General features: G+C 42.9%; 1 protein-coding gene and 1 long non-coding RNA gene across 4 annotated transcripts; both read right to left on the reverse strand.

Annotated features, from left to right (window-relative positions):
• Positions 1–1,357: 1,357 nt before the first annotated feature.
• LOC130375696 (uncharacterized) lies at positions 1,358–4,171 on the reverse strand. 3 transcript variants are annotated; one of them, XR_008893902.1, is made up of 3 exons: positions 4,018–4,171; positions 2,366–3,798; positions 1,358–2,290 (listed from the first exon to the last, which is right to left on the reverse strand). It is a non-coding gene; the product is annotated as an uncharacterized LOC130375696 (long non-coding RNA). The 3 variants fall into 3 exon arrangements; XR_008893904.1 differs by having other exon boundaries at positions 1,360–2,290; positions 2,366–3,326; XR_008893903.1 differs by lacking the exon at positions 4,018–4,171 and having other exon boundaries at positions 1,369–2,290; positions 2,366–2,484; positions 2,570–3,834.
• Positions 4,172–10,169: 5,998 nt separating this feature from the next.
• On the reverse strand, positions 10,170–11,832 carry LOC130376184 (beta-1,3-galactosyl-O-glycosyl-glycoprotein beta-1,6-N-acetylglucosaminyltransferase 3-like). The gene is made up of 2 exons (XM_056583404.1): positions 11,416–11,832; positions 10,170–11,162 (listed from the first exon to the last, which is right to left on the reverse strand). Exons 1-2 carry the CDS (start codon positions 11,830–11,832, stop codon positions 10,704–10,706), a joined length of 876 nt encoding a protein of 291 aa, XP_056439379.1. The 3' UTR covers positions 10,170–10,703.
• Between the last annotated feature and the right edge of the window lie 6,566 nt (positions 11,833–18,398).

Genomic DNA, 18,398 nt, shown 5'->3' on the forward strand with positions numbered 1-18,398 from the left:
AATCGCATTGGGTCACCCAAAACACGCATGTAGGCCTAATAAGCTAACCAGGGCATCAACTATGTAGATATGCTGTTTAGAGCAAAGTATTTTTCATGACCTAATAGATTGCTCAAAATCCCCAAAAGCCAGTTTATTATTTGCCTGCAACACTTGAAAAAATTATACAGCTGACGCTCAAGTCCCAATGAGAGAGTTCTCTCATTATTGTGAACTTCTCAAGACTTTAGCTTCGTCATAGTTTAGCGAAAGACACTCATCAAAACAAACATTAATATCATAAGATGTACTTTGATTATTGGATAAGTAGCGTTGGTTTCAAAAGCATGTAATAAACATTTATAAACTTTTATAAGAGTTACAATTTGCAATAAACTATCATAGATGTATGTACTACTTTATGTCCAAGTACACCCAAATAATACTTTTTGTCTTGCAATTCTTGAGTTGCTTGTTCGACTATTTGTTTAGGTCGTTATCAGGTAAAATAAGTAGGAATCGTATGCTCTGGCCTTTGTAGTCACTAGAGCTCATCCATATATTTGAAAGGTTGGCGAGGAATGCAACGCATGACTAATGATAATATGCACACATATACATTAAACAGATTAAAAAAAGAATACAACATCCCCCCCAAAGAAAGGAACTGTTAGCAACCTCTCCTTTGCCCATCAGCTCGTCACAGAGGTTCATTCTAGTCAGGGTTCCACCCCTTCATCCCGTCCTCCACCCTTCCCTGCCCAACATCCCCCGGGCTTGTGCGTGACTTGCCCTCCTGCATGCTTCAAATTTTTAAGATTTAAATATGCGTTTCCACAGCTCCCCCTAGATTGGCCAAGACTTGCCTAACTGCATGCTTCATATTTGAAACTATAATTATGCTATATTCCGGCTTTGTAAATCTTTTTATACAAATATCCTATGCTTAATTTAAATTAAATGGGCATGGCTAATTTTGGCAGGACACTTTAGTCACGCTCCCCCCATTAGCTGACAGCTAACAAGGTCCAACAAAAAACACCTGAGGTGATAGGCGGTCAATTTAAGACCTTCCATCTCAAACAAGCTCTGCGAACTTAAGCGTACTGAGCGTATTTTGACCACCACCTCCCTAGCCCCAACCTGCTTGGGTTTTCCCCCCATGGGGGATTTGATCGTATTTTTTATAGTATTTTATCATTGTTTTCAAATGTTGGAATGCTATTACTATCTCTTTCTGATATCTGTATGACATGCTTTAAATCCATGGGAGCACCAGAAAATAGTGGAACCATACCTTCAAACTGACATTACGAGCGCTAGTGTGGAAAAATGGAGAGAAGGGGGGGGGAAGTTGCTCGACAACGCCACCTGGGGAATTGCACCCCAGGAAATACAACCTTGGCCCTGTACTTTGGCCAACCAGAGGTCACACAGATTCGTTGCACGTTTGGTATGAAGGACGAGAGACGGACTTACAAAAGATGTAATTTTATTTATCTACGGTAAGCAGAATTAAAAGAGCTCAGGGACCTCAACAACCAATGAAGTGTCAAGCCAAAGTAGAAATAAATACAACAGGCACAGAGCTAGGCGGTAGCGAGGCGGTCAGACTAAATAAACTCAAAACCACAAAAGAACCACTACAAACCAAATCAAAGCCTGCCGCCCGCTACACCAGCTCCTGTCCTGGAAACACAAGAAAGAAACACAGAATTACACTACTGTTGTGGCGAAACACTCAGGTTGTTACGACAATCATTTAAAACAGAGGACTATAATAAAACACACACATACACAAACCCAACAGCTATGTTAAACTAAACAGAAAATAATCCGTTGAACCCCAAAGCAATAGATCAGAAATAATAAGAAAATATTGATATGCTTAACCCCAAATGGGTCAACAAAACGCAACACAAAAATATATGTATGCATAGGATTTAACCCAAACAAATAAACTAAAGAACACAAACACAAAAAGATGAAAGGAAAAGCAGACAATTAACCAAACCGATAAGAATTGTGGTGGGACTGAAAACTTAGCGCTGCGTGGGAATGCAACCGCCACATCGGACTGTGTGGAAAAAGGCAACGGTGCCGGAGCAGCCGAAGATGATGAAGACGACGGAGTGGATGGAGAAGACGAAGCGGCTGGCGAAGACAGAGTGGCCGCCCCAGGACCGGAGGCCGTGGATGGTTTACGTTTGGGGATCGCCAGGTGTAGGCTACGTCACAGAGCCGTGCAGGGCAGCTTCACCAGAGCACAGGAGGAGGAAGAAAAGCAAAAGCACCGCTGCGGCTCCAACAGCTACAGCAGGACAGAGAGCAGACGGCTAAGCACAAAGCTAACACAACCAGCAGGTTAACAAAAGAGCACGCTTACCCGAACGAAGAGAGCTTTACGCCCCCGAAACTGATCACCGGCTGCGGCAACAGTACAGAGCGGATGCCACACTCCCCTCACTCTTCACAATGCCGCCCCCGAACAACACGGCCACAACGCTGGAAAGTTACAAAAACACTCGCGATCACTGGGCACCTGCTTGTCATCATAAAGTTGCACGAAAGTAGCGTCATGCCTACTCACCTTCAAGTGACTGAAGCACGCCACACCAACCGACAACAAACCAACACTAACAGACGCCACACCGAGTCCTCGCCACGAGTGCCAGGCAGCAGTGTGAGCGCCAGAGAAGGCGCAGCACTTATACAGGTGAAACCACTCTGCAATCTGCCCACCAGAAATCACCTGAGTGGAGGAGGAGCAACACTCAACCTGCCACACTAGCAAGTTCATGGCTATCTAGCCAACTACTTTAACTTGCAGCTAAAAGTTCTACTCGTGAACAAAGTATTTATTTGTTTATTTATGCATAGATGCCTGTGGCGTTCAGATTAAATGCAAGTAATGTTAGTGTGGCAGCACGAGCTATGGAGTGATGCCCCTTTTCTTAAAGGCAGTATCGGTAGCATTAATTATTGCCAGACAACGCCACCCTGGGAATTTCACCCAGAGATTTATTTTAAGTGGACTAGCACAAATGAAGGAAAGGCACTGAGGTCCGTTATGCAATGAGGCAGAGACGGCAGTTCGATCATACAAAAATACTTTTATTTATACAAAATGTCTGTTCTTAAGACTACTAAATAATTACTCACTAAGGAGGGAAATTGGGTGCTGAGATCCAATCAGTGCTGAGACCTACTGTGAACACCTGCATCCAAAGGAAAGGGGGTCCCAGGAACACCACGCGTAAAACAAATGAAAAATAAACCAACTGCAAACACAATACAAAAAGGGACACCGTGACCAGAACACCAGTCCAACACCGTAGGCTCAGCACCTGAATTGAGGGGGATCGCAGAGCAACCAGTTAGAAAACATAATGGAAACAAAATAATAATAAGAGAAATTAATTAAATAAAATCTATAATAAGTAAACACAAGGAGAAATCAGCAAAAACTCTTATATAACATAACATACACACTTTAAAATGTAGTTGCACCAACTAAACAAAAGAGATAGCGACACAACAGGAAAATGAACAAACCACCGCTAGCCGAATGAACGGCAAAGCGATCGAGTCCGAGCTGGCCCTGGCAAGGCGGTAATAACGTGGAAGCAAAGCAGCAGTGGTTTTTATAGGTGGATTGGCCGCCGCTGCGCCGCTACTGTCGGCCACCCAATCGGGCAGTCCCGGCCAACGTGGCGTGGAGCAGGGAACGGGACGCTATACCAAAGCGACAGTTCAGTAGGCGGCATCGGCCATGTATCGATGAGCAGCGCGCAGCCAGCAGCAACATCCAAGTGAGCCCTTTACAAACAATAACTAAAATTAGCACTGGAAAGGCAACGTATAAGAGAGATGCAGCCGTGACCGGCAGCTCACCCATCACTGCACAGAAGCGGAAATAGACGCACAGGAGCTACGTGACCCAGCCTCCGGCAAGCAAGAGCCTTTACAAAACAATAACTAAAATGAGTACTAGATGGGCAACATGCGAGAGAGATGCAGCCGTGACCGGCAGCTCACCTGTCACCGCACGGAAGCGGAAATGGACGCCCAGGCGCAACGTGACCCAGCCTACGGCAAGCAAGATGCCGACATGTGCTCTACGCCCGCCTTTATAGATAGTCTCCCACCGTGATTGGCTGGGACTGCCGCACAGCTGACAGTCACCATGACAACAAACTACATATTGCCACATCAGCTTAAAAATATTGTGAGCCAAATGGCTCACGTTCCCCGATCCAACTTAGATCTCCTCACTTCATGGTGACAGGAGGCTGGGTGGATAGGATAGTTACCTCCTCTCACCACTCAACCTTGGTTTGACAATTTAAGCACACCCATTCGAATGTAACTTCTCAATATGAATTTGAGTAGGAATAGAACTAGCCTATAAAAGTAATTTTGACTAATATGAACTGGACATGAAGAACTAAATAACAGGGATGTGGCACCAGACCCTTGAATGTGTCGCTCTATCATAACCGTATGCTCATTATTACGCCGAAGCTTCGGCGGTGGCCGGACGGCTTCGACGGCGGCTGGAAATTACGCTGATTTACCTTTGAGCATTTCCTATAATAGGCTACTGTGTAAAATTCTGTTTAGAATTAATGTTAGTATCAAGAAAAGAAAGACCCACCGGTTGTGGTTATTCCAAAACTACTTTCAATCATGTATGATTTTTTTCAGGACCAGTCCCCCTAGGCTTGAGCTACTTCATATAAGCTGTTATCAAAGAAATCAACGGTTACATTTTATGGCAATCTATGATTAGTATTGGGCCTATGTATCATTTAAATACATTAATAGTGGAAAATAGCTAATCATCAGTTTTTCTATAAGTGGGACTATTTCTGGTGAAGTGCCAGTGTGTGCATCACAGAGTCAGGGTGCGCTAACGTCAAACTTGAAACCTAGAACAATGGAACGTGTTGATGCATGTCTCCTGTCATTGTATGGATAAATGCTGATTTAGCGGTCCCCGCTAGAAAAAATGAAAAACCATTGTATAGGGAAACCTTAAGAGGCGCAATAATCAAGACATCCACCAGTGCTTTGCAAACTATTCGGCTTTGTTGTTGCCTTTTTAACGATAAAGTATTTTTGTCACACTTGCTCCGGACTCCGCGATTCCTCATGCTCTCTTAGTTGGTTGAAGTGATAGAACTCGGTTATTTTCTACCACACTGTCTGAATGAACACATCTTGAAAGTGAAACAAAGCGTAGCTGTGCGGGAAACCACCATTATTTCATGCCCTGCAGATAATCTTAAAGACCATTTTGGACGGTAAACTCAATACTGTATGGTCAGTATTCAGTGATCTAAAGGGGCCAGTAATTTACAGGGAGCCCCACTGAAAATCATTGTGTGTCAATGCAATTTAATTAATTTCAGGAATATACATAATGAATGGTTTGGAAGAAGTAGGGAGGTGGGGAACTGTCAGTGCGTGTTAAATCACAGGGTAGCCTATGAACTTCAGAACATATGTAATTAACAGTATGCACCTATTTTCCAATAAGGGTATGGCCAAAAATGTATCACCTGTCCATATGGCCTGCATCATTTGCACCACTAACACATTTCTGTCATTCCAGTTCCGTGCCACAATTTGTCCTGATGGAGGGTTATTGCAACCTGTCACAGTCGACGAAAATGTTTAGGGGTGCCATGCGTGCTGTAAGCGGGGCAGTTACGCTTCCATGGTCGCTCACGTGCAGACTCATGAACGGACGGCTGTGAAGCACGATGGTAATTCTCAGTGCATTTCATGGTATAAACAAAACCGGTGACTGTGGTAATTGTGATTAAAATAATATTAGATACGTGGTTTTTATCATGTGCACTTTTTTGGAGCAGTCATGCTCACAACACAAAGTAGGAATGGTGAATGACTTGTAATTTGTTTTGTTTTTTCCCTTTTTTTTGGTAGGATACAAAATCTACAAGTGCCACCTGGAGACGTGTTCCAAGAAAATCTCACATCATCACTGTTTTCGTTTTAATATAATCTTTCAGACAAATCTTTTCATAAATCACCTAAAAAAGTGCCCAGACAACCCCAGTCGGCAGGCTTCCTCCAGCCGCCCACACAGCCACTCTCCAAATGGTCCACTAGGCCCAAGTTCGCAGATCAAAAAAACAACTTGCACGTTGTGCAACATGGTTCTCAACAAAAAAAAATTAAACAACAAACATTTGCCACATTGATATCCGTGCCCGATATCAAGGTTAATCACTATCACTAGCCTTTCATTCTTCGTAAATTAGTCCCATGTCCACCCTATTCCCTTGTAAACCCCCATGTTGTATTCCCTTGAAACTGAAACTATTGTACAAAGTACAATTCACAATAAACATGAAAATACCTGTAACTCTGCCTTTGTATTCTATCAGGCCATGAGTGTGGAAGGCTAAGACCCAAGTTCAGTTTTCTTTGTTTTCATTGAATAAGCTTTCTAGTGCAGCATCACAAAATGTAAACAAGTTTGTGTTGTCTGTTTCAGGCTTTGAGAATGGCCGAATAAGAGGCGCCACCGAAATGTATTCAATCAAATTATTAGAGTTATTAATCTGTTGTCTTTTTTTACCGTTGCAGATACGTATGCATTTCTTAAATGCATATGACTCAGGGATGTCAGTTTCACCCGCGGGTCGGGTGCATTATTTTTATATAAGGCCTACTATTTGAGGTCCAAGTTGCGGTCATTTATGAACCTGCGCACCACTGCTACATACAGATCACTTCCGCAATTTAGAAAAGTACTAGACACGCCTCCTACCTCCGTGATTTGGAAAAGTACAAGACACGCCTACTACGCCTACACAAGTCACACTTGCGATTTAGAAAAGTACAAGACACGCCTCCTACTACAAGTTACGCCTACTACAAGTCACGCCTCCATTTTACTGGACGAAGATAGATGCTATTGGAGACTGAAGGGACTGAAACAGAGAGGAATAGCGGTAGGAGAGTTTTTTTTACCTAAAAGCTCCAGCAAACAGCTTCAAAACCATGTTTTCTTGAACTCAAATACTACGTTTACTTGTTGTGAAAACGCCATAATATGTCTCCTTTAAGGAATAACGCAGGCTTAAAATATTTTAGTTTGATAAAAAAAAAAAAAAAGTCTAATACTGGTGTCTTATTCATTCCGGGGTTTGTTTGGCTTCCGCTAATCCTAAATATTCGTGTTAGAGCCGGCGGTTGCAAATAGCATCCGTAGCAACGGTCTTTTTTTTATAGCAACGGTGTGGTACAGAAATATTATCTCTGTTATTCAGAAAAAATCTTCTCTCTATTCAACCTTGATTTTGCCAGCGATATGCATCCCCCTAAACCCCCTAAATAAAGCAAGTCTACAACTGATCTCCATTCCCACACATTTAATATAAACATAATTATGCTCATTATTACCAGTAAAACCCGTCGGAATACCATAGACATAACAGCAAAAAGTAAATGTAAACAGCTACCTCTGGTGGCTCGCTCCGGCATACCTGTGGCTGATCAGAGGAAACGCGGCGGCGCGAATACATACAAAGTAAATGCAAAGACGCGAATCTATGCGAATTTCGGGTGATTCTATTTGCGTGAGCATCAGCGTTCTTTCACTCTCTGAAGTCCAGATTGAAGCGCCAAATGGAGGCGAAGGTAATTGCTGCTGTTTGGGACTCCCGGAGCTCTATAATATAATGTTAGGCTATATGTAATATCAAAGTACGACTCGCCTAGCAGAATGTGTGGCAGAAAATATTCTGAAGGTCTGGATGTCTTTAGATCTTCAACACGTATAAAATATTACTTGTTTTACTCTGAGGAATGCACTCTTAACTTAACAAACAAGGGAAGTCAATGAAGTTAGGTTTAATGAAGGATCAAGAAATTACAAGAAGTGAGCAAGTGATCAAAAAGAGATGAGAATAATCTTTGCAAAACAGATCCTTTTAGTGAATCACATTTGTTGCCAGATACAGAAACAAATAATCTAATAAGAACATGAAACAGCCTTTGAGGCTTAGCGAACTTCTGTGATCAATGACCAGAAATATTAGCATACTGTGGGGTAATTATAGCACCAGAAGTAACATGAGTGACTCAAAATTAATATGTTTGACTTCTAAGTACTTTTCCGCTGTGCTTAACCAATTTTATTTTATTTTATTCACTTTCATGATTAAGGATTTGTGATATAAAATGCCACAATTGTTTTTGGGAGAGGCTTGCAATGGGCTCGAGGTCAGACTGATCTGCAGGGAGAAGCAGAAGCTGATATTGCGAGGGCAGGATTGTCACATGAGGCTGCTCTGTAAGATTACAAAAATGTAAATTCTGAAAAAAGGTTCTTAAGAAAATAAATTAAATTTTAAGTACACTCACTTTAGGATACTATAATATAGTAGGCTATATGATCATAGTAGGATAGTGCTTTCTGTTCCAAATGGACGGGCATGGTCAACTCTACAACATATATAGGCCATATCACGTATAATACCTAGTAAATTATAACCATTAATAAAATTAGGGACGCAACTATACCAGTTTCGGACCCGATACTGTGGTCATTTATCCGTTCTCGTAAAACCTCTCCGATACAACTCGATACCACTTTACGCAGCGTGACGCGACATAATGATGAAGAGCCAGTGAACCCATACAATTTTATTATTTTCTAGCGCATTTTGTGTGGACGTGTAACTGTCCGTCCACACCAGAAGCGAATTGAGCGACCAAATCGCCGGAAGTCATTCACTTTCTATGGGCAAGAGCGACCAGAGCGACCAAAGCGACCAACGCTACCAGCGGCCAAAGTTGAGCGACCAGAGCGTCAAAAAGAAGTTGAAAACTTTTTAACTTTATGCAAATGACTATTATTCGCTTCAGCGACCAAACACTGACAGCCAATCGGAATGTAGACGCTCTTCGCTTGCGTGGATCCCAGGGAACATCGGCAGGCACTTTGGTTCCTACCTACCTTTATTCACTCACTGAACAAAATGTCGGCTGAAGTATTAATCGCGGCTGTAACTGGGCACCCGGTGTTGTACGAACCCACCCTTTTTCAGTTCAGAGATCGAAACGCCATAGTGGTTTGGATATCAAGTGATGATAAGCGGGAGTATTTATAGGCTACATCTAGAACGTTCGTATTTAAGCGGGAATCATTATAATTTGCTCTACATGCCACCAATCTAACCAACCAATCGCGTGTAGCATGCTTTAAACAAAACCAAAAAAGTATTTGAAATCGTCACATAAACAAACTAATCGACAAGACGAGGGATAAATGACAAGGGATATATCTCTTGTCTTTTATCCCTCTATTCCCCACTATTCACGGAGCCTGAGGTGAATAATTTTTAATTAAATAGTCTAGATAGATAGATAGTCAAGTCTTTATTAATACCAAACGACACAAATCGTCGGGAATCCATTTAGGTGGTTCGTCCCACACAGGACAGTAGCCTACAATACCACACAGAACAAGTCTGACTGGATAATACACACAATACATCACATTAAAACTAGACACGCGTTGATAGATAGATAGACAGAAAGGCCTAGATAGATAGATATGTTCCATTATTTGCCTTGCGGAGCCAACCAGTCCTGTGCACGTATGCAAATTAGCCATGTGTCCCAACGTCTATTTGTTTTGAATGCGACGAATGAGTGCAGATCATGATTTGCAGATCCAGATCAGTGAAACATATTTTAACTACTACAGCACGCAGGGTTTTTTGTTCTCGGTTGTAATTAGCCTACATTTTAGGATTTTTTTTATATTGGGGGGAATCACTGTCCTACTTGTTGTCGAAGCACTTTATCGAACAAGCAAAACCGTCTCGGCAATATGGCCAAGGTGTATGGGAGAGTTCACTATTTGATATGGCTGTCTGTAGGGCCTACTAAACGCATACGGTTCCTTTAAATGCGTCTGCATAATTGAATTGTACGTCATGAGCGACTTGAGCGACCAAAGCGAACAGAAAAATTCGCAGCGAAACTTTGTGAGCGACCAGAGCGTCTTTGACGCTTTGGTCGCTCCTGGTGTGGACGTACAGTAAGGCTCTGCCTGGGCAGCTGTTGACTGCAGCGTCCGAGGAAAAGTTGTGCTTTCCGGGATCGTAACGCCACGGCGTATGTAGAGGTTGAAGCTTCGTCTGAACAGTGATTAATTGAATACCCGCATCAAAGAGTTAGGCTTCCCGGACACATAGTATAACGCTACAGTGGGTGGATGGTGAAGCGTCGTCTGAGCGGTAATTAATTTACTACCCGCGTCCGAGAGTTAGGCTTCCCGGACACATAAAATATCGCTATGTTGTGTTGCACATTTAATTTACAACCTTGCTTATTATAATGCTCATACACAACAACGGTCCAAAACAGTAACATAAAGTTGGCGTGGGAACTCCTCGAATTCTCGGCCCAAAACACATTTTTCAAATCACAGTGTTCGGATTCCCTCTTAAATAGTGGGTTCAGTGGTTCTTTAAACTGCAATGGTATTATTAAGTAATAATATCAGTACTTGGTATCAGCAAGTACCCAAATATAAATACTTGTACTTGGTTTGACAAAAAGTGGAATCGGTGCATCCCTTAGTATTTTTGCAATAACATATGGACCAATACAGGCACTATAATTAGCTAACCTCTTTCGGAAAAACAAAAGGACACTTCATAAGACATGGGAGGCGATCATTTCCCATCACTCTCAATTTCCGCCAGCCTCTTCGCCCGCAGGTACTCCTCCAGACAGAAGACGGCGACTGAATCAGATTCCACGTCAAACTTGTTCGCGAACAGGTGATGATGGCTCAGGATCCAAGGCAGGTCTGCGACATTAAACACACATACCTCCCGCACAAAATTGCCGTGACACTTGGACCTGCCAGTCCACAGCACCAGCCGTGCAATCGAATCTGCTTGATACACGTGAGAAGTGGCCCACATGGAACCCGGAACTCCGAGCATTTGTTGGGTGGTGGCCCAGAGGATCTCGTCTGGGCTATAAGCGTCTTTGCACCACTCCATCAGCTGATGGAACCGACAGTCTGTCAGCACACTGTTGATGTATCCCCGGCAGGCGATAATGTAGGCGCTGCCCTTCAACACAGAAAGACCGAAGGGTGCCGGTCCCCTGGCCTTCCCCGTTGACTGACAGGAGGGGTAGAGGGTAGAGAAAAAAAAAGATAGTTAAATAGGCCATTGAGGCCGTCTCATGATGTGCAACAAGAATAGAAAAAAATATCCAGGCTTCTCTATTTAAGTTTGAAGTCATCGCGTAACACATTCCCTGTATTTTACAGACCATTGAGCTGTGTTGTCACAAACGGATGGTGCTATAGCCTACACAAACCGTATAAATATTATTATTGTTAGTTACATTCATTCATTTCAATATCTTCACCTGTAAATGTCCGTTCACCGGGGCCCAAGTGGTTGCCAATCTCCATTTCTGTTTATTGGAAATGGGTTCAAATTGTATGCTGTTTGCCCCTTCCAGAGCCTTCAGGTCCCGCACCATCTCTAGGTTGGTCTTCATGGGGAAGTCCTGCCCACAGAGGTTGATGAAATACTTCCACTCCGTGCTGACTTTCAGCAGATCCGACATGCAGTTGAGGTCCGCCTGCACCCGCATCCAGCTGGCGTAGACCACTTTCACGGGTTGACTGACCATGAAGACGTTGGGGAAGCAGGAAGCGATGTTGGCGATGGCGGCTGCTACGGTAGCGTTGGCTTTTGTGTCGACATGGACGCAGTACACGTTCTGGGGCGCGTAGATGGCTCGCAAGAGCCGCTCAAAGTTCTCGACCTGGAGACACATGGGACGAGGTCATGGATTTGGTTAGACTCAGGATGAACATAACAGTTTATAAAAGTGTTACACCATGTGTCTAACGATCTTAATATAAGGAAGAAAGTACATTATAGAAATAGAGTAGAAGAGAGGAAAAGTTAAGAGGTAAACATTTCTAAAGATAAATACTGAACATATATTATGTACAGCAACACACACAGACAATATGAGTAGGCCTAGTGAACAGAATTGTTTTGATGTAAATACGACTAGAAATTCTTTAATGATTACTGCATATCAAGGTTTTCTCTATGCATGTTGTGAATGTTATGTTGTCTTCAGCCAGACAGGGAAAAATAGAATCCAGGTAGAAGAGTAGAGACCTTATGGTGGGCGACGATAGAGTATGCCAGGGGGAAGTCCATTTCTTCATGGAAAGCGAGACTGGCGTAACCTCTCGTTAACCTAAAGTTTCTGTTGAATTAATTGCCACTCAATTAATTATCAATTAAAATGATAAATCAACACGTCCAACAGTGCAACTTTTCTAATAAGTCAAGGATTGTATAAACGTATTTGGTCGATATGACACAATTTATGAATTCAGGAAGTGAAGATGTTCCCAGATTTGCAACGCACTTGTCGTGGTACTTTTGGACACAACAAGAATACTGAGGAGGATTATCACAGCAGAAACATTGATTTTAATATATCTGCTATTGAAGCTCAATAGATTATCGGGGGTTTTATCGATTCGGCATTTGAGTAGTCTCTTTAAACAAAAAAACTGGAAGTTGGGAAGACTTTACAATTCTTAATTTATATTAGTGAAATGGGGAACATAGGAACTAATACGAGATAGTTTATGAGTTGGGCTTTGAGAGTTTTCAAATAATGTTTTTTTGTTGCCTTCATATTTTTTACTAACCCATGCCGTACCACCAAAGACTATGCCATCCGCAAACTCAAAGGACTCTATGTTGCCCCCCATCTCCTCCTTCTGTTATATCAAAGTATTGTCCAACCCATTCTGCTCTACTGTTCCACCTGCTTCTTTAACATGCTCACTGTCAAAAGCATTGCATCCACAATAGCGCAGGACAACACACACCCTCTCAACTGCCACTTCACTGTCATGCCCTCTGCACGCAGGTATAGGTCCCTGTTGTGCAGGAGGGCTCGCTACGGCAAAAGCCTGGTGCCTGCAGCCATAACAGCACTCAATAAAAGGCCAAGATAAATCACCCCCAGTCCTACTCTGTGTAGATGTTTATGCAGATCTGTGTAGATGTTTATTTGTTTCTGTTTATTGTCTGTCGGCGTGCGGCCCATATATGTAATGTACTGTGACGTGAAGAAAAATTTCCCCTTGGGGACAATAAAGTCTAAAGTCTAAGTACCGATGTCTATGGTGGAGGCTAACGTTTTTATTGGACTGTATTATGTATAACCCATTTCACGTTTTGTGTGGCACAATCCACAAATATTTGGTAGTTGTGCCTCGTAAAATGATATCCACACAGATATTTACTGATCTACAAATGCAAATTCTATACTTGTGACTCTTAAAATTGTTATATACATGGATATTACACAATCCACAAATACATCACGTCCGCCTGTTTTTGTATAATAAATCCAAAGTGACTTTTACATATTTCAGGGTCATGCCTAGGCCAAATGAGTACTACAATTCTGTGGGTCTTCTGTGATTCACTCTTAAAATTGTTATATACATGGATATTACACAATCCACAAATACATCACGTCCGCCTGTTTTTGTATAATAAATCCAAAGTGACTTTTACATATTTGTGGATCATGCCTAGGCCAAATGAATGACCCACAATGACCCGCGTGACCCACAGAAGACGATCACCTTGCAGTCCGCAATACTTCCTACAATTTACAATCAAGATCCATAAATAAAAAAGTTGTAACTTGTGTCTTCTAAAATTATATTCACTCTTACTTTCAGAACAGATTACGACTATCACTCCAGCTCCTTCCAAGCAATTTGCTTTCCTCACTGGGGATTCCCTCAAAATATATTTTTTAGGGACTTTTGGACTTTGCGGACTTCCTACTTTTCTCCTAATGTTTACACTTTCATTTTGGCTGTTTCATCATAATAAAGCCAAATGTCTTCTCATAACCCATAAGGGTCATATTTTCAACTGCATAGAAGTTGAATATTCAGCCATATTACAGCAATTCATGTATTTCCAAATTGTTCCCCCTCATCCAGCTTGTGTGCTGAAAATCGTTTAGAAGCACATAGGAATCCTTTTAGATACATATCATTTATTCCGGAACCATTAATATTCTATCCGACATAACGCTTGTTTGATTGTGTATTTGTAAAACTGAACTACGACAGTGCCTTTGAAATAGCAAGGGATACATGGCTGTCTACTTTTGCACTTATCGCCCTCTATAGGTGGATGCTATGTACGCGGCCAGATACTCCTATAATGTCTCGCTCCGGCTTGTAGGACATGGACATCCAACGTCCAAGTGCTGTCACGTGACGACAAGACGGGGTGAGACTCCTAAGCTGTGTCCCAATTCAGGGGGGCTGTACGAATAGTCAATTCCCCTAACCTTTATGCCTCCTTTACTTAATTTTTGTTGAAAAGTTAATGTGCTTCCTTTCGACCATGAATTCGACTCCACTTTTTCTAACTGACTTCATTGCACGACGGGGAGTATTCTTCACCTCTAGCGTCTCTACGGTGGAACTACAGTTTTCCGAAGTTGGTCTACGACAAGCGCTCTTTTGATCCATGCGTTCTTGTCGTATTGATTTCAATCAGGTTGTCGCCAACAGTGAGAATCATTTAGGTCGGACGCTTTCAAGGAAAACAAAGGACTTTTTGCCTATAATGACGTCTGTGGTATCACTCCTCAAGTAGTCCGGTAACTTTTCAACCCCAGCGTCTTCGGTTGCTAAGCGACGTCAACGTCTTTTTTGCGGACTATATCTCTGCTGATCAACACTACGAATGCTGGTAACAAATACATTGTAACAAGCCACACCATGTGAAGTCATTTTTTCGTCTTGGCAAGTAGTCGTGTAATAAGCGGGATAATGTATAGAACGTCGCCTGTCGAATTTAAGCCCCTTCAGTGGGAAGCAATTACCCTCGCTGCGAGTCGGTGTCCTGTTCGCCCCGTCTAGGCTTATTTTCCCGACAATGACCGGCATTCTATATTTTATCCCTTAATTACACGGCTCTTCTCATTGCTGTAGACTACATTCGTATTCGGTTGCTAATAGTCCGCAAATTATTTCTCTGCTGATCAACGCTACGAATGATAACAAATACATTGGAAAAAGACACACTGTGTTATTTTTTCGATTTGGCAAGTAGCCATTACTAATAATACCAATACTCTTTGGCTGGGATGATGAGGCATCAGACAATCAAGTCATTTTAGCCTGAATACATAGGTAAAAAGCACCAGAGCAGGTTGCTAGTACCATGGACAGTATCAGAACGATAACCTGATGAACTAAATGGATGTGGTAGGCTACACCACGGGATGCATCTGCAGACCACTGCCACATAAATAAAGGTGAGACGCGATAAGATTTGCTGGTGCTGGGGCGAGGTCTTTTGTGTTTTTTGCACTCAAGTGGTCGGCTGTTTTAACTTGCAATTGACTTTTGGTCATTCTTGCTTTGCTTGAATTCTGGAATAATTGTGGGGGGGAGTGCTTGAGTTTTGGTCAGAATGCCTGATGTAGGCTAGTTTTGATGGAATGCGTGAATTGAGAACAGCCAGCTCATGATGTGATACAGCGTTCAGCTGTGCAACAAATATTCTTTTCTTTTTCAATCTTGACGACTTTTGTAGTGCTGTGTGTAGCCACACCTTTGGCCCTTCTGAACTTAAACACACAGTTAAATTCCTTTCCTAGCTCCTCTTGTTTATGTTGTTAGCTCAGCCATATCATGTCACGTTGTCAACATTGGATAAATGGAGTAGAACATAGTGGGTCATATGTCCGATTGCTTTTTGAAAACGTTTTCTTCATAAAACGTGCCAGACAGATTTTTGCATACATTTTATTCCTTAGTAATTAGCTACATGGTTATGCCGTCTTTCAGAACCTTTCATTACCGGCACTAAAGAGAGAAAAAGAGTGCATCCTCATTGTACCCAGCACTTCTAAAAATGCACTTCCGAATGCGTTTCTGTCCCCAGCACATTTCAAACCAAACTGACGCCCATGGTTATTATTGGAATTCACAGCTCATCTACTTCAGAAGAAATATACCCTTCAGTATGGAGATTCTCCAACAAAAAGTGGAGCACCACCACTTCCTGAGATGTGGTTTGCAAACAGTTGTTGGCGCTTCGTTTTATGTGTAGGGACCCTAGTCATGCTAATGCAGAAGTTTGGTGCTATTTTTCTTAGCAATAGGTGGTTAAAAAATGCCGATTTGGAAGCGAAACACAATGCCCCAAGCCAATAACATGGACGCTAGGGTTGCCGCGGTATATACGGTATCATCCGTGTTACTCGGTGTTGCACACCGGCAACACCAGTTCTTTTAAAAAAAAAAATCAGTAATAATAAACAAATTCAGTAAAAATGAATAATCTAATTATAATTAAGACAATTAAAACGTGTAGAATAGGCCACCGTTCTGCTCTGTGCAGGAGAATTGTCGCGCCGAGAATTGACCTTACAAGACCGGTAACCATAGCAACACCGGTAAACAAACCCTGCAAAGCCCAATCTCTACGTGAGCTCCCCGAGCTACGGCCATCCGGAGGCGCACAGAGCTTTTGGCCGTGATACTATGATATATACAATTATATTATACTATTATATATAGAACGTTATAAGACCCCGAGAATTGGCGCGCTGCCAGCCGCTGTCACCGAGTGTGAGAGAGGAGAATTGACGGAGAAGATGGCGGTTGACCTATAGTTTCAAAGTTAATACCGTTTATACCGGTAATACCGGTGTTGACACGAGCGTATTACTCGGTGTGAAAATGTCCACACCGCGGCAACCCTAATGGACGCCAAACATTGCGCCGGGCAAACTCTAATACTCGATTTTCAATGAAAAAGGTAGTAGGCAGAGGGCTTATTTGATGGGTTTTCATGCCAAAACAAAAACCCTGGGTTCAATTTGCGCCGGAATTACACTTTAGGAGTGGGCCCATCAAAAACACATTTCACAAACGCATGTTTTTGCAATCACAATTAGGTTGTTTCATTCAAGTGACTTGCCATCGTTCTCATCTCGGCGGAATAGTCGAGAAGAGAATGAAGCCCTCCCGCGCGATTAGCCAGTGACGTCAATGGGGGTGGCAAGTGGAATCACGGGACAGCACTTGGACGTTGGATGTCCATGTCCTACAGACTGCAGCTAGCCTAGAAATCTAGACGCCCCTAGAGGCAACAAATTCAATTTGCAGCCAGGGAGGTCTAGCCTTCTGTCGTCGTTTTTCGCTGCTGGAAACAGAAAGTGTGTCAGGCCAATCAGATCGTGAGGGGCGGAATCGAGCAGAATGACGACAGAGCTGCGACGGTTCCGTGTTACGCCTCGTGCCCACTGCACCGTCAGTCAACGGACGTGGGAAGGCGTGGCTGACGGATGGGGGAGTAGTCTTTGCAGAGGCATCCGTCAGCCAATCAAATCGCTTCGCCGGGTTCTTCCCGCTTCTTCCTGCTTGTTGCGATGCAAGATTACCCGCTTTCCCGCTGTCCAGTATCATCAGAGCCCGAGTCGCGTCACAGTGCTTAAATTTGCATACGCGATCTGATTGGATGACGGAACCGTCGCTGCCGAAAAAGTTGAACATTTTTCAACTTTCTGACGGTGGCGAACGCTCCAACTGAACGGACGGATCCACAATGCATTGCGCGTCCGTCCCCATTCAAAGTCAATGGGCAACGGACAACTGACGGAGGTAGTGGGCACGGGGCGTTAGAGGTAAACAATAATGGCTGCTGCTCGTGGCGAAAAGCTGTCTTTGGACTCGGCTTTGGCCTCGACTCTTCAAGACTTGAAGTTATCAATTTCTTTGAGAAATGAACAAAGAACTGCACTGAAGTCTTTCCTGGAAAAGAAAGATGTATTTGGAGTTTTGCCGACCGGATACGGTAAAAGTTTCATCGTTGGTCTCCATTCTCTCAATCCACCATTCGCAACACTTCCCCATGGAAGTTTCCGTCGCTCTGACTACGTCTTCTTCTTCGTTGCTTTGATTGGTTGTAGCACTATCCTATTGCGTGCAGAGGGAACTTGAAAGACACCGTGCGAGACCAGACCGAATATCTTTCCGATATGGGTCTGGCTTGCCAGGCTAGGCTGCAGCGAGACCTTACTCAGATTTCGCGGCCAGCTCGGCTGCAGTTCACACTGGACAAAACTCGACGACATCAGGTGTCATGAGTGTGGATAGCAATTTAAAAAACACAAGCAAACCAAATATATGTGTGCATCGGGGCATATTCATATGGATATCCTCTTACAAAGGACAAGTAAACAATATTTGTGGTTTGTTGTAGGCCTACCCGTAATGTGAATAGTCTTCGGTGAGTTTTAACTCAATTTCTTTTACATGC

Source organism: Gadus chalcogrammus, chromosome 22 (genome assembly GCF_026213295.1).
Source record: "Gadus chalcogrammus isolate NIFS_2021 chromosome 22, NIFS_Gcha_1.0, whole genome shotgun sequence".
Taxonomy (NCBI): Eukaryota; Metazoa; Chordata; class Actinopteri; order Gadiformes; family Gadidae; genus Gadus; species Gadus chalcogrammus.